Raw genomic sequence first — 17424 nt, 5'->3', positions numbered from 1 at the left:
GGATGGGGAGGTAGGGAGATACAGGCTGGACCGAGCTTCGTGGTGATAACATGTCTTAAAAGAGGAAGGGGAAGCAGAAGTCATTTTATCAATTTCAATATTGCCACATCAGAGTTGAACTTCCAGTCCATGTACCTTTCAGGGATATACTGAAACCATGGTACCATCCATCCAGTCAGCCAGGGAAAGGAAAGCAGCTTTGACCTAGGCTACAGCCTGAATGAACATCAACACCTTGATGCTGAGAAGCCAGACCTCGGAGAATATGTGTGGTTCCACTGACTTGAAATGTCCACAACAGGCAAATCCATACAGGCAGGAAGCCCATGAATGGATGCCAGGGATAACCATGAGAAGGGGCTGATGGCAACTGACAGCTGACAGGTATTAGCTGATAAACATACTGTAACTTGACTTGGGTGGTGCATGGCTGACTGAATGGGAGACTTGTATGCTCATTATACATCCATAACGCTGTTATTTAAAAAATTTCAAGGGCTGGGGAGATGGCTCAGGAATTAAAGGCACTTGCTTGCAAAGCTTGCTAGCTGGGATTCAATTCCACAGTACCCATGTAAAGTACAAAGTGGCTAATGCTTCTGCAGTTTTACTGCAGTGGGAGGAGGCCCCTGTGTACTCTTTCTCTCTCTCCTTGCAAATAAACTAAAAATATTAAAAATAAATAAAAATTTCAAATTTCAGGGCTGGAGAGATGGCTCAGCTGTTAAAAGTGCTTGCTAGCAAAACCTGATAGCCTGGGTTCATTTCCCTCCCTAGTATCCACGTAAAGCCAGAAGCTCAAAGTAGCACATGTTCCTGGAGTTCCTTTGTAGTTGCAAGAGGCCCTGGCTGAAGGCGCATTGGTGCTCTGAACACATTTATCATTATTTATTTTTGTTTTTTTGAGGTAGGTAATCTCAGTGTGACCTTGAACTCACAGCTATCCTCCTACCTCTGCTTCCTGAGTGCTGGGATTAAAGGCGTGTACCACCATGTCCAGCTCTGAACACATTTAACGTAGACTAGGCTAAACTGGTGTTTGGCACATATGAATTCAATGTTTGTGTGTTCTGAGACAGTGACTTGTTATACAGCCCAGGCTGGCCTGGAACTCACTATTCCCCTGTCTCAGCCTCCTGCATTCTGGGATACTAGGCATGTACCACTGCACCCAGCTCCTTAGGAGATATAATGTGCTGCCAGGGAGGTGGAAGGCCAAGAGTGGCAGAGCCATACATAGGAAACGCAGTGAAGAAAGCTCTCAAGGAGGGCAGTCAGGGGGGCTTAAGACCCAGCATGCAGCTCAGGCACATGGGGATCTCCTTGGACCATGTGGTGGTTTAATTCAGGTGTCCCCATAAACTTAGGTGTCCTGAATGCTCGGCTCCCAACTGATGGAGATTTGGGAACCCTCCTAGAGGCAGTGTATTGTTGTTGGGTGCAGGCTTATGGGTTTTACAGCCAGTTCCCCCTTGCCAGTGTTTGGTACACTCTCCTGTTCCTGTTGTTAATCTGATGTTGGCAAGGAGGTGATGCCCATTCTCTGCTTATGCCATTCTTTTACCCTGCCATCATGGAGCTTCCTCTCGAGTCTGTAAGCCAAAATAACCCCACTTTTTTTCCCCCCTATAAGCCACTCTTGGTTGGGTGATTTCTACCAGCAATGTGAACCTGAGTGCAACACACCAGGACAAGAGAATCATGCCAGAGCAGGAACTGAAGCAATGGGGAAGGCCATGCCAGGGGTCTTCTGCAAAGGGCAGCTGGGCCCAGGGCTGCAGAAGTGTGGGGGCTCATTGTCCCAGCTAGGGTACTGAAACCTTTTGTCACTGTGCTTGTTGTTTTTTGAGACATGATCTCCCTCCATAGAACAGGTTGGCCTCAAACTCTAAGCAGATCCTCCTGCCTCAGCCTCCCAAGTAGCTGGGACTACAGGACATGGCACCCGATCCTACCAACCCTTCTATCAATTCATTTTTCTCTCTGTATATTTACCTATCCACCTATCCATCCACATTAAGGATGGAACCTGTCATGGATATTAGGTAAAGGTTCTACCATTGAGCTATACCTCTAGCCTTCTTGATAAAAGGTGTCTGCTGCACCTACCACCCAACATGGCTTGAGCAATCTGTAGGCATGACCACCCATTCAGTAGTCAATGGAACAGCATGTCAGACTCTAGCAGGATAGACCATTGCTGGTATGTTGGCTTTAATTTCAAAAAAGGAGAAATTGATGCCAAGGGCTTGGATTGACAGCAGCCTGGGTGTGGGGGACTAAAAAGGAAGGGGCTCCCAGGTGACACCCCTCCCGCCGGGATAGCTGGTCCCAATCTCAGTCTCTCTGGAGAGTAGAGCTGCAAAACAGAAAATGACAATGACAGCAAAACCCTACCCAGATGGCAGGGCAGACAGTCTGTCACCATGGAATGCTTGTGTCTCAGTGGGACCAGGTGCCCATGAGGACAGCCCTGCTTGTTCCCGGTCCCCTGGGTCTGTTGTTGGAAGTCAGATGGAATCACTTCATGGCATTTCAAATCTGGAAAAATAAAAAAATCTCAGCTAGAAAGAATGTCCAATTTGGAGATGGGGGAGGACAAGAGTAGGGGCCATCTTGGTGCCAGAGAAGGGTTCCCCATAACAAGGAGGTCATGAGGGGTGATGTTATGGGGTAACTTGCCATGGACTTAGTGTCCCCTTAGTGCTCAGATGGGACCTGCTTGACTGTAGACTCAGGTCAGCTTGTGACCACTACAGCTGCCCACACTTCTAGATGCTTTATACAGGTTTCCTTAATTTGTGCTTCCCTTTGGTTTATCAGGTAGAAAGAAGAGGGGGAAATGGTTTTTGTCACTGGTCCAAACTGCGAGGTGAAAGTGGGCATCAGATTTGGCAAGCGTGGTTGTGTTGCTCAGGTCATGGGGCCTGGCAGCGCTGGGAATCACAGCTGGCTTGGCTTCCATGGTAGAGAACAAGGGCTTGCTGGCAGGGCTTTAACTGCACAAGGCTCAGGGATGGAGGTCATTGTGCCTCAACTCCATCTCTTTCTGGTGATGCCATGTGGCCCAGGTGGCAGATGCTCCACAAAAAGTAGCCAATTCTTAGCTGGTCCCATCTCCGAAGTTGAAAAAGATCAGACAGTTAGTAAAATAAACAATTTCTCAATTGCATTCGGGTGGCCATGCCTGGTGGCGACGGTGGTGGTGGGGCAGTGGAGGTGGGCAGCCCCAGCTCCGGAGGTGCGCTCAGGACAGGCACAGTCAGCGAGGCTGAGCTAGGCTCAGTGAGGCATGGTTCTCACAGAAGAACACACCGGAAGAAACTGCTCCTCTTCTGCTGGTCAGCTGTGATCTTCACTCCTTGGTTGCTTCCCTGGGGGTTGTTGCCTTCCTGAAACCCAAAAGGTTACTGTTAAGCATGGTCCTACATCCAACTGCCCAGCCAGCAGCCTTCCTTTCACTCATGTGATCCATCTACCCTTCACCTTCCAAATAACTAACCCCTTCTTCCAACCAACTATTCATCTATCTATATGCCATCAAACCATCTACCTGCCCATCCACCATTCATCCATACCCTTCTAACCACACATGTACCCATCCTCACCCCCAGTCAAGACCTATTACTCATCTATTCACCCATTTATTTATTCCTTACCTCTCCAGACTTCCTCTCTCCACCTCTGCCCACTTTCCATTTATCTACCCATGTATATGAGTATCTATTACTGAGGCAGCCAAGGTGCAGAAAGACAGTGTCCTTTGGGGTTTGGGAGGCTTGTGTTCCAAGTCCTACTACTGGCTAGGTGTGATGGCACATGTCTTTAATCCCAGCACTCCAGAGTCAGAGGTAGGAGGAGTGCTGTGAGTCTGAAGCCAGCCTGGAGCTATAGAGTGAGTTCCAAGCCAGCCTGGGCTAAAGTGTCACCCTACCTTGAAAAAAAGAACCCAAGAAGTCCCACTGTCCCTTGTATTCCAAAACTGTCTGGGACCACTAGCTTCCAGGGACATAGGACCTAAACTCTCACCTTAGTTTTTTTTTCCTGATATGTATGTATGCATGCATGTGGTGTATATATGTATACACATGTGTGCAGATGTGGGTACTCCATGAGCATCCTCCTTTTTGTGTTTTTTTTTTTTTTCTTTCATTTCGGAGGTAGGGTCTCCCTTCTAACCAGGCTGATCTGGAATTCACTCTAGTCTCAGGGTGGCCTTGACCTCACAGCAATCCTACCTCTGCCTCCCAAGTGCTGGGATTAGAGGCGTGCACCAAGTCTGGCCTTTTGTTTTTTTTCCCCCCTTGAGGCAGGTTTCACTCTAGCCAAGGCTGACCTTGAACATGTGGCAATCCTCCAGCCTCTTCAATGCTGAGATTATAGGTGGGAGCCAACACATCCAGCTTCCATGTGGCTTCCTCTATCACTCTTCTGCCTTGTTTTCCTGAGCCAAAATATCTTACTGAACCTGGAGATTCTCGTTTTTCAGCTACACTGGCTGAGCAGAACACCTCAGCAATCCTTCTGTCTCCCACCCCTTGCAGTTACAGGCATGCATGCCCATACTTGGCTGTATGTTTTTTAAAATACTTTTATTTATTTGCAACGGAGGGGGGGGGGAGACAGAAACACACACACACACACACACACACACAGAGAAAGAGAGAGAGGGAGGGAGGGAGGGAAGGAGGGAGAATACAGGTATGCTAGGGCCTTCTGTCACTGCAAATGAACTCCATATGCATGCGCCACTTTGTGCATCTGGCTTTACATGGGTACTGGGGAATCAAACCAGGGTCCTTAGGCTTTACAGGCAAGCACCTTACCTGCTAAGCCATCTCTCCAGCCCCCATGCCTGGCTCCCCCCCACACCAAGGTAAGGTCTTGCTGTAGCCCAGGCTGACCTGGAATTCACTCTGTAGTCTCAGGGTGGCCTCAAATTCACAGTAATCCTCCTACCTCTGCCTCTTGAATGCTGGGATTAAAGGTGTACATCACCACGCCCTGCCCATGCCTGGCTTTTAAAAAAAAATTATTGTAATTAATTTATTTATTTGACAGAGAAAGAGGCAGAGAGGAGACAGAGACAGAAAGAGAGAGAGAGGGAGGGAGGGAGAGAGAAAGCGCGCGTGAGCACCAGGGCCTCCAGCCACTGCAAATGAACTCCAGATGCGTGCACCTCCTAGTGCATCTTGCTAATGTGGGACCTGGGGAGTCGAACCTGGATTCCTTGGCTTTGCAGGCAAACGCCTTAACTGCTAAGCCTACTCTCCAGCCCCCATGCCTGGCTTTTAATGTGTGTGCTGGTGATGAAATTCAGGTCCTCATGCTTGCATACCAAATGCCATTACCTATCTCCCAAGAGCCCCACATTGCCTTTTGTTTTGAGACATAGTTTTACTCTGTAGCCCAGTCTGGCCTTGAACTTTAGGCAATCTTCCTGTCTATTATCCAATGGGATATAGGTGCGAGCCATGCCTGGCTTTTACTCTAATCTTTGAACTGAAAACCTATGAGTGTTTCCCCTTGTCTTCTTAGAGTAGCCCAAATCTATTATCTGGCATTCAGAGTCCCTATGGTTGGTGCCCTGCCAACACCAGGACCTCCAAACCTCTAACTCCTTCCTGTTGTGAAACCTGACTTCATGCAACACTGACTACTGAATGCTTAGAATGTGCTAGGGGCTTTTCTGGCCCTTGGGCTGGCTATGGCAGAGGAGACAAATGGCCATGCATGGGGACTCATGTTATATGGGGAGAGAGGTCACTTGGAAATACATAGTATGATTTTCCACCATTATGCATCAAGTGAGAAAAGAGCCAGGCAAGAGGGGAGGTGACAGTAGGAGTGCTTTCTTTTTCTTTTTTGCCCCCTGAGACAAGTTCTTTTTATGTCGCTAGAGTGGCCTGGAACTCACAATCCTCCTCAGCCTCCCAATGGCTGGAATGACAATAGAAATGTGCCATCATGCCCGGCTTGATCACTTGACTTTATAAGCAGAGCTGCTCAGTGGCCAGCTCTGCAGATGGGGAAGGCTGCAAAATGAAGAATTCAGTGTCAAGGGAACAGATCTGCCACCAGAGGTCCTGCTGACACTTCCATTTCAGGTTGGTGAGGCCCCTCTGAGACTTCTGACTTCCCCAAAGGCAAGATGAATTTGGGTTGTTTAACCTACTAAATTTTTTTCAGCAGCAACAGGAGAGGCAAATATGCAAATGAACCCCAGGGAACACAAGAAAACACTAAAAGGTAGTATGACCATAGCAGAAGGGCCAATGGGAAAGGGCAGGGTGTCAAGATAAGGAGGGTGGCAGGGGTTACAGAATGAGATGCAGGCAGAAAGCTCTAAGGATAACCACTAGGGAGAACAGAACTAGCTGAACTGGTACCCCAAACACAACTGTGGTAGACAGGTAGGTTCATGGGGCTTTGATGCCACATGTAACCAAGTAGAAGCAGAGGCAGGAAAGAAGTGGTGAGTGGTTTACTTATGGCACTTTGTACTTTGTTATGTTGCCTCTTAAACATCCCCAAAGCAATGCATTGAAGGCTCAGTTCTAGTTGGTGCTACTCGTAGCTGGTGGGACCTTTAGGAGGTGGGGACTATTAGAAGGAAATTAGATCACGGGGGTGAAGGGGGCATGTCCTTGAAGGGAGCCTAGGCCCTTCTCTGCTTCCCAGTAGCCTTGAGGTGAACAATATACTTATTCCCTATTCCTGTGTGAGACTCTGATGCCACAGGCTGAAAGCAATAGGCTAAGAGGCCATGGACTGAACCCTCTGAAACCATAAACACAAACTTACTTCTCCTTTTTAAATTTTTTTTTAAAATTTAATTTAACTTTATTTTCTTGAGAGAAACAGACATAGAAAGAGATGCAAATAGAGAACTGGTGCATCAGCCATGGCAAATGAACTTTAGCCACATGCACCACCTTGTACATCTGGCTTTATGTGGGCACTGTGGAATAGAACCTGGGTCCTTGGGCTTCACAGGCAAGCGCCTTAGCCACTAAGCCATCTCTTTAGCCCCTTACTTCTTTAAAAAAATGTGTTCATAGTTAGGACTATGTGTGCCTGTGCCAGAGGATAACCTCAGGTGTCATCCCCAAGGAACCATCCTATCTGTACCTCCCCAGTGCTGGATTATAGGTGTGGACCACCATGCTAGGCATGCTAAATAAAGTCAGGTCTTTATGCTTCTGAAGCAAACACTTCATCAATTCAGCCATCTCCCTGGTCTCCAAGCCTTCGTCTTAAGTCAGCTAGACCTTTCATCATGTGGTGGTAAGCTAAGTGACAAGTTAGACGAGATGCAGGTAGTACATCTGAACTTCATCAACTGTGCTTTGAAAGGACCTGGTGAGCCACTCCAGCATTTAGGAGGCTTGAGACATAGAATGTTAGTTTGTATTTAGTCTGAGCTACACAATGATAACTTTGTCTTGAAGACAAGGATAGAAGGAACTGGCAGATAGTTCAGGTGACTCACAGATGCCCTGGCCAAGGAAGGTAAAGCATATCCATAAGTCTCAGTGTGTAAAAGCAAGTTAGAAAGACTGTGAGGACTTGGATTTTGACCATGTTACACTGAAGGGGAAAAAATGCGTGAAATCTCTATGTTGTGGTTGGTTAGTACTAGGTTTACAGGGATTGTTACTTCTTTTTTTTTTTTTTTTTTTTTTTTGGTGTGGGGAGTTGTTTTAGGACAGGGTCTCACTCTAGCCTAGGCTAACTTGAAATTCACTCTGTAGCCTAGCCTGGCCTCAACCTAATGGCAATTCTCCTACTTCAGCCTCCAAAGTGCTGGAATTATAGGTGTGAGCCACCATGCCTGGCTCTGTTGCCTGTTTAAATGGCCCAAGAGATGCTACTAAGTCAGCCATGGCCTTTCTGGTCAGTTATACCATCTTGGGAGGAATGAGCACATGTGTGCTTTACATAGATTGCACACAGCTTGCAGGACATTCTGTATTTCATTCTCCTGTGACCAGACCTGAAGTTGCCTAGAGGGCTTCATGCTCTTGGGTCAGGCAGCTGTGTAATTTGGCCAGAGAAGGGCAGGCCCAGGACTCAGGCTCAGGAGGGGTAGGGTTGTGTTTGACTAATGAATGTCCCCAAGCTGCAGTGAAGTGCTCTGACTTGGTCAGTGGCTGGGTGTGGAAGCGCACACCTTTAATCCCAGCACTTGGGAGGCAGAGGTAGGAGGATCACTGTGAGTTTGAGGCCAGCCTGGGACTACAGGGAGACTTCTAGGTCAGCTGGGCTAGAGTGAGAACCTACCTTGACAAATCAAAGAGCACTCTGCGCTGTGCTGGGGACCATGAAATGTGAGAAACAAATTAAACAGGAAATAGACTGGAGTGTGGCTCTGGTAGCTACTTGCTGAGCATTGTGAGGAGCTACATTCCACCCACAGATCACAATAAAACAAAACACACTGAAGCAAACCACAAGGTAGATGGTGAGGCCTCCCAAAGACTCCCTAGGCAGAACCCTAGAATGCTGGGATTGAGGCTGCTTGTGCTCATGACTTGCAGGATTTGGGGCTGTGGAAGGTTATGGATCCTTGAGCTTGCCAGGATGGTGGGACATCAGACTGTGCAGGACATATCTTATGTAGTTAGACCTGGCCTCAGCCCACATGGCCTGTGGAAGGCTCCCATTCCACAAACCTAATGTCAACTTTGTGTTCCCAGAATTTACATCAAAAGTTAGTGGCACTAGAAAGTGTGGCCTTTGAGGGGTGATTTGGATTAGATGAGGTCCTGAGGATGGGATCTGATGACAACATGAGTGGCTTTGTAGGAGGAGGGAGACATGAGCTGGTGAGATTGCTTATTAAACTAGCATGCTTTGGGCTATTATGAAGCAATGAGGAGGACAGATGCTCTCACTGAATCTGGGAACTTCCTGGCCTCCAGAGCTATAAGCCTAATAAACTTTATTTACTTTTTCCAAATAAACTTTATTTTTATTTATTTACTTTTTTTATATAGCCCAGGTAGGCCTCAAATTTGCAATTCTCCTGTCTCAGTCTTTGAGTGCTGAAAAAACAAGTGTGTTATAATGCCTAGCTATAGTAAACCTTTATAAATCTCTGATATCGGTATTTTTGTTTTAAAAGATTTGTTGACACACATACAAAGTGATGCATGCGTCTGGATTTTGTTTCCAACAGCAAGGGACTCTAGGATTTGTTCTCTAGCAAATAAAAAAAGTATATTTTACTTCCAGTTAAGATGGTGGTGTAGGAACCATGCCAAAGCAGCCTAGGGAAGAAAAAGCCAAAAAAAAACAACAACAAAACAAACAAACAAAAAAAACCCCAGCAAAATACACTCTTCTACTAAAAAGTGAGGTGTATAAGAAATTACCAATGGCAGCAGAGAAGTAGGAGAGATGCAGAGCATCTAGAGCCCACATAGGCAGGCAGAAACGGCTCCACCAGCTGTGGCACCAGGTCTGAGGAGCCATAGATACAAGGCTTGGCTTGAGCCACAGAAAAAGCCAGGTGAGAGGATTTTCCACTCACACCAGAGCTCCTCACAAACTCAAGAACCATGACGGGAGAACTGCAGTGAACAACAAAGGAGCAGGTCATGACTTAAAGGGTCATGTGGACCAGTGGGAGAACTACAGCCCCCACCCAGATCCTCCCATCCCCCACTGCTGGTGCAAGCACCAGCAAGCACCAGAGACCAGGGGATGGGAGCTCATAGCACCCAGCACCAGTGACAAGAGCAGCAATCCAACAACCTGGCCAGCCTACTTGAACCCACAGTGCACCAAAGAGGGACCCAAGCAGGAGGTGCAGCATAACTGAGACCAAAATCATCCCAAACGGTAACTGGGATTACACGAGGTCAGTACCCGCCAAATAAGCCTGGTATATAGGCCTGAACCAAAAGTGCTATTTGCACCTTCCATATCAGGACAAATTATATGTTAAATCTGATGGATGGTTGGATTTGCCATTCTTAAATAAGCTATATTGTGGGCTTGTGATTTGTTGCTTCCTGATTATAGTGTCTTTGTTTCCTTTTCTGTTATACATCAGAGAAGGGTCTCACTTGATCACAAGCAGACTTGGAGCCCTTTACAGACCAGAAATCTTAGCCATCTAGTTGACAGCATTAAGGGTGTGGGGCAACACACATTCTTACAGACTGTGTAACTTTGTTAGAGGATCTAGTTGTCATAATACCTACTCTTGCATAAATACTCTGTGATGTTTTTAATTGAATGTGTACATTGTTTAGTTAAATTTCAGAATCTGCCTGTATTTTATTCCACTCAGCCTACTTGAATACTCTCATAGCAGGCAAACCCAACACCTAGGGTCACTTTTGTGGTTATGCTGAGAGTCATGAGAGCCGCACCTAGCACCTTAAGTTCCTACCATCAAGATCTATAACATCAGGTTGATTGATACATCTAATAATACTGCAGCTAACTAGAAAATCCAAGCATTAAATTAATCCAAGTTGCAAAAATCACTACATTATAATACAAAAAAAAAAAACCCAAAACACAAGAAATCAAGACAATATAAATCCACCAAAAGTATTACTGTGCTGGATAGGGGTGCACGCCTTTAATCCCAGCACTCAGGAGGCAGCGGTAAGAGGATCACCAAGAGTTCGAGACCACCATGACACTACAGAGTGAATTCCAGGTCAGCCTGAGCTAGAGTAAGACCCTACATCAAAAAAACAAAAACAAAAACAAAAGTATTAATGCATCAGAAATGAACTCCAGTGAGAATGAGTTAGAGGAAATGTCTGAGAAAGATTTCAAAAGAATGATTATAAATATGCTAAAAAAAAATCAAAGAGTAAATCAAAGGAATGAAAAAGGAAATTAAAGGAATCAAAGAAGACACAGGACACCAATTTAATGAAATACAGAGGTTAATACTAGACATAAACAGGGAAATAGAAATAATAAAGAAAAACCAGTCACAATTTCTAGCAATGAAGAACACACTTAATGAAATAAAAAACTCTGTAGAAAATCTCACATGTAGAATGGATAAAGGAGAGGACAGAATATCTAAACTGGAAGACCAGGTGACAGATCTAATACATTCCAACCAAGAAAAAGACAAACTCATAGGAAAGTATGAATGGTAATTTGAAGATATTCGGGAAACTATGAAATGATAAACATAAGAATTCAGGGTATAGAAGAAGAATTTCACTCCAAAGGCATAGTAGGTGTTCTCAACAAAATCATAGAAAAAAACTTCCCCCAAATTGGGAAAGAGGTGCCAATGTAGATACAGGAATCCTTTAGAACACCAAAGAGACAAAGCCTGGAAAGAACCTCTCCTTACCATATTATAATTAATCTACCAAACATACAAGCTAAAGAAAAAATATTGACAAGAGTTAGAAAGAAAAATCAAGTTACCTACAAAGGCAAGCCCATCTGGATCACAGCAGATTACTCAACACAAACTTTAAAAGCCAGAAGGGCTTGGAGTGATGTATTTCAAGTTCTGAAAGATAACAACTGTTAACCAAGGTTACTTTATCTTGCAAAGCTATCCATTCAAATAGATGGAGAAACAAGGTCATTTCACAACAAACACAGGTTAAAGGAATATTTGAAGACAAAACCAGCTCTACAGAAAATACTTGAAAGAATCCACCATGCAGAAGAAACAGTGCACATATAAGGAACCTAGAGTAAACAAACAATACTTAAATACTAGATAACATAAGATAGCAAAGGTAAAACCAGAAGACCTACCCCCCCCCCAAAAAAAGGCAAAAATACACACCTTTCAATAATATCTCTTAATTTCAACGGCATCAGTACCCCAACCAAAAGACACAGGTATGCAGACTGGGTTAAAAAGCAGGATCCTTCAATTTGTTGCCTCCATTAAACACCTTTCTACAAAGGATGGACACTATCTTAGGGTAAAAGGTTAGAAAACAGTGTTTCAATCAAATGGGCCTAGAAAACAAGCAGAGGTTGCTATACTAATATCTGATAAGGTAGTCTTCAGTCCAAAATTAGGTAGGAAAGATAAGGAAGGTAAGTTTATATTGATTAAAGCACACTTTAACAGGGGGGCATTACAATCCTAAACATTCATGCACCTAACATGAGGACTCCCAACTTCCTCAAACAAATGTTATTAGAACTAATGTACCAGATAACACCAAACACAGTTGTAGTGGGTGACTTCAACACTGCAGTCTCATCAACTGACAGGTCATCCCAGCAAAAAATAAACAGAGAGGCATCTGGATTAAATGAGGTCATAGAACAAATGGACCTAACAGATATATATAGGAGATTTCATTCAAATGCTGTAGAATGCACATTCTTTTCAGCAGCACATGGAACATTCTCTAAAATAGACCATATATTAGGATATAAATCTTAACAAATACAGGAAAAGTGAAATAATTCCTTGCAATTTATCTGACCACAATGGAATCAAAGTACAAATCAATAGCAAGTAAAGCGACAGAGCATACACAAAATCAAGGAAACTAAACAAAACACTACTACATGATGAATGGGTCAATGAAGAAATCAAGAAGGAAAACAAAAATTCATAAGAGTCAAATGATAATGAGAATACAACATACCAAAACCTTTGGGACAAAATGAAGGCAGTCTTAAGAGGGAAACTTACAGCTTTAAGTGCCTATATTAAGAAATTAGAGAGGGAATTACCATGGGATATATTTTATAATCATGGAAAATGTTAATAAAAATTAAAAAAAAAAGAAATTAGAAAGGTCACAAGTAAACAACCTAATGCTTTAACTTAAAGCCTTGGGAAATGAACAAGGCAAACTGAAAATCAGTAGATGGGAAGAAATCATAAAGATTAGGGCAGAAATTAATGAAGTAGCAACCAAAATAACAATCCAAAGAATCAACGAAACAAAGAGTTGGTTCTTTGAAAGGATAAACAAGATTGATAAACCCTTAGCAAATCTGACCAAAGAAAGACAGGAGAGACACAAATTAATAAAATTAGAGATGAAAAAGGCAACAACACAACAGATAACAGAGAAATTCAAAAAATCATAGGGACATAATATAAAAACATATATTCCACTAAGTATGAAGATCAGAAAGAAATGGATGATTTCCTTGATTTATATGACCTACCTAAGTGAAGTCAAGATGAGATTAATCACTTAAACAGACCTGTAACAAGTATGGAGATCCAAGCAGTTATCAAAAATCTTCCAACTAAAAAATGTCCAGCCCCAGATGGATTAACTGGTGAATTTTACCAGACCTTCATGGAAGAACTAACACCATTGCTTCTTAGGCTTTTCTATAAAATAGAAAAAGAAGGAATCCTACCAAACTCCTTCTATAAAGCCAGCATCACCCTGATACTAAAACCAGGCAAAGATAAAACAAAACAAAAAAAAAAAAAAAAGAAAGAAAAAAAGAAAATTACAGACCAACCTCCTTCATGAACATAGATGCAAAAATTCTCAACAAAACATTGGCAAACAGAATACAAGAATATATCAGAAAGATCATTCACCCCGACCAAGTAGGCTTTATCCCAGAAATGCAGGGATGGTGCAATATATGCAAATTGATAAATGTAATACATTATATAAATGGACTGAAGGACAAATATCACATGATCATGTCATTAGATGCAGAGAAAGCACTTGACCAAATCAAACATCCCTTCATATAAAAGTCCTATAGAGATTGGGAATAGAAGGAACATATCTCAATATAATAAAAGGCTTTATGACAAGCCTACAGCCGACATACTGCTCAATGGGGAAAAACTGGAAGCTTTTCCACTAAAATCAGGAATAAGACAAGGGTGTCCACTGTCACCACTTTTATTTAATATAGTACTGGAAGTCTTATCCATAGCAATAAGGCAAGAGACACACATGAAAATGATACAAATTGTAAAGGAAGAGATCAAGTTATCATTATTTGCAGATGACATGATTTTATACATAAAGGACCCTAAAGACTCTACCAGCAATTAAATCTTAGAGCTGATAAACACCTGTAGCCATGTAGCAGGGTACAAAATAAACACACAGAAACCAGTAGTCTTCGTATATGCTAACAACAAACACACAGAGGATGAAATCAGAGAATCACTCCTATTCACAATTGCATTAAAAAAAAAAGTACCTTGAAATAAACCTAACCAAGGAAGTGAAGGATCCCTACAATGAAAACTTTAAAACACTCAAGAGAGAAATTGCAGAAGACACTAGGAAGTGGAAAAACATCCCTTGTTCCATGATCAGAAGAATTAATATTGTGAAAATGGCAATCTTACCAAAAGCAATCTACACATTTAACACAATCCCCATCAAAATTCCATTGGCATTTATCATGGAAATAGAAAAAAACAATCCAAAAATTCATTTGGAATCACAAAAAATCTCAAATATCTAAAACAATATTGAGCAACAAAAATAAGGCTGGTGGTATCACCATACCTGATTTTAACCTATACTACAGAGCCACAGTAACAAAAACAGCGTGGTACTGGTACAAAAGCAGACATGTAGATCAATGGAGCAGAATAGAGGACCTAGATATAAGTCCGGGTAGCTATAGGCACCTGATATTCGATAAAAATGCCAAAAATACTCATTGGAGAAAAGACAGCACCTTCACCAAATGGTGCTGGGAAAACTGGATATATATCTGTAGAATGATGAAATAGATTATTTTCTCTCTCCATGCACAAGCATTAAGTCTAAATGGATAAAAGACCTTAACATCAGACCTGAAACTCTGAAATGGCTAGAGGAAAAAGCAAGGGAAACCCTTCAATATATTGTTCTTGGCAAAGACTTTCTGAATATAACCCCAATTGCTCAGGCAATAAAACCACAGATTAACCACGGGAACCCCATGAAATTACAAAGATTTTGTATGGCAAAGGACACTGTGAATAAAGCAAAGAGGCAACCTACAGAATGGGAAAAAGTCTTTGCCAGCTATACATCTGATAGAGGATTGATATCTAGGACATACAAGGAACTCAAAAAATTAAATAATAAGAAATCAAACAAGCCAATTAAAAAATGGGCTATGGAACTAAATACAGGTCTCAAAAGAAGAAATATGGATGGCATATAAGCATCTAAAAAAAATGTTCTACATCCCTAGTCATCAGGGAAATACAGATTAAAACTACATTGAGATTCCATCTCACTACTGTCAGGTTGGCCACCATCATGAAAACAAATGACCATAAATGCTGGCGAGGATGTGGAAAAAGAAGAATCCTTTTACACTGTTGGTGGGAATGCAGTCTGCTCCAGGCATTGTGGAAATCAGTGTGGAGGTTCCTGAGACAACTCAAAATATATCTACCATATGACCCAGGTAATATCCTAAGGACTCATCTCATTACCTTAGAGATACTTGCTCAACCATGTTTATTGCCGCTCTATTCACAATAACTAGGAAATGAAACCAGTCTAGAATTCCCTCAACTGATGAATGGATAATGAAGATATGGCACATTTATACAATGGAGTTCTACTCAGCAGTAAAGAAAAATGAAGCTATGAAATTTGCAGGAAAATGGATGGATCTGGAAAGGATTATACTAAGTGAGGTAACTCAGGCCCAGAAAGCCAAGCATTGCATGTTCTCTCTCATATGTGGATCCTAGCTACAGATGATTGGACTACTGTGTAAGTAAGAAGAAAACTCAGTAGCAAAGGCCAGTAAGCTAGAGAAGAGATATAAAGGGAAGAGAAAGGAAGGGAGGGGGCACTTAATAGGATGGTATTATATATATGTAAGTAGAAGAATAGATTAATGGTGGTGAAAAGGCTCAAAGTGTGGTCAGGGGAAGAGATTGAGTAAAGGAAAGGTGGAAGGAGGGCTAATAAAAATCTAAGAGGATAGGGCTGGAGAGATGGCTTAGCGGTTAAGCGCTTGCCTGTGAAGCCTAAGGACCCCAGTTCAAGGCTCGGTTCCCCAGGTCCCACGTTAGCCAGATGCACAAGGGGGCGCATGCGTCTGGAGTTCGTTTGCAGAGGCTGGAAGCCCTGGCGCGCCCATTCTCTCTCTCTCCCTCTCTCTGTCTTTCTCTCTGTGTCTATTGCTCTCAAATAAATAAATAAAAATTAAAAAAAAATCTAATAGAATATATAAATAAATCATATGGAAACCTACTTTTTTGGACAATGGAATACTCAGGAGCCATAGATTGCTCCTACAAAATTTTCAGTGCCAGGGATGGGATACCTTCCAGTGAGCTGTTGGCCAGGGAGGTCCCTGATGCCCATTATAGGCCATTGCCAAGTCCCTTGGTTTCCCACCAGGAATAGATGGTAAGACCCTACTGCTGAAGACTCCACATACTTGTGCTGCAAGGCCACTGAGAAATACTGCTGGAAGTGAGCTGATAACCTCCTCCCATGTAGACCAGCCAACATAAAGCTGGAATAAGCCAATCTGCATGCAGTTCAATGGGGGAGAAAGAAATCACCAGTGAAGATACTAACTGTGGACACTGTAAGCCTTTTATTTAGCCAGCGAGGCCAAATGAGCCAATGGGTGCACGCCGGTCATAGTGGAAACGAACTGCCCTCTAAATGGACTGGAGACCCACTCCATGGGAGAGAATACATCCCTGATACTGAAAACTTAAAACGGGTAGTCATGAGCCGTAGGGGTGTAACCTCTGCTGCTGTCTGGCTAAATGTATATACTATGCTTATCAAACTGCCCAGTAAGCACTTCTCTTAACGTTCATACCCTTATATTAATGCTACTCTCACTTTTGGTAGAGAATCTTCTCTTTTCAGATGGCAGTGACTTTGGGATGACTCAAGGCATCATGGTGCTAGAAAGAAGTGACAGGAGTGCTCAGCACTGAAATATCTCTATCCATCTTCCAAGGCTCAGGATTCATCGCGGAAGAGGTGGCAGAAAGCATGTAAGAGCCAAAGGAAGGGTAGGACTCCTTACAATGTGGTCCTCCAGACACAAAATGGCCTGGATATCCATGACCTCACAGTACCTGTCACTACCTACATAAGACCATGATAACAGGAGGTAAAGATCATGGCATTAAGAGATTATTATTATTAGTATTAATTAATTAATTAAAATAAAAGAGATTATTATTATTAGTATTAGAGTGGGAGGAGATATGATGGAGAATGGAATTTCAAATGGGAAAGTGGAATGAGGGAGGGCATTACCATGGGACTTTTTTTATAATCATGGAAGTTGTTAATAAAAAATTTTAATTAATTAATTTTTTTGACAGAGAAAGAGGGGGAGAGATAGAGAAAATTGGCACACTAGGTCTTCCAGCCACTGCTGATGATCTCCAGATGCATGTGTCCCCTTGTGTATCTGGCTAATGTGGGTCTGGTGAATCGAACCTGAGTCATTTGGCTTTGCAGGCAAATGTCTTAA

The 17424-nt window shown here is 42.9% G+C and overlaps 1 protein-coding gene across 2 annotated transcripts in view; it reads right to left on the bottom strand.

Moving 5' to 3' along the window:
• Positions 1-2197: 2197 nt before the first annotated feature.
• Positions 2198-17424, bottom strand: part of Rab8a (RAB8A, member RAS oncogene family) — a 46055-nt gene continuing 30828 nt past the window's right edge. For both annotated transcript variants that reach the window (XM_045141136.1, XM_004665961.2), the window contains one exon: positions 2198-3392. In XM_045141136.1, the coding sequence (XP_044997071.1) occupies positions 3300-3392 (93 nt within the window). In that variant the 3' untranslated portion in view covers positions 2198-3299. The remainder of the gene's footprint in view (positions 3393-17424) is intronic.

The sequence above is a fragment of the Jaculus jaculus genome, chromosome 1 (genome assembly GCF_020740685.1).
Source record: "Jaculus jaculus isolate mJacJac1 chromosome 1, mJacJac1.mat.Y.cur, whole genome shotgun sequence".
NCBI lineage: Eukaryota > Metazoa > Chordata > Mammalia > Rodentia > Dipodidae > Jaculus > Jaculus jaculus.
This window is presented reverse-complemented; position numbering and strand designations above follow the sequence as displayed.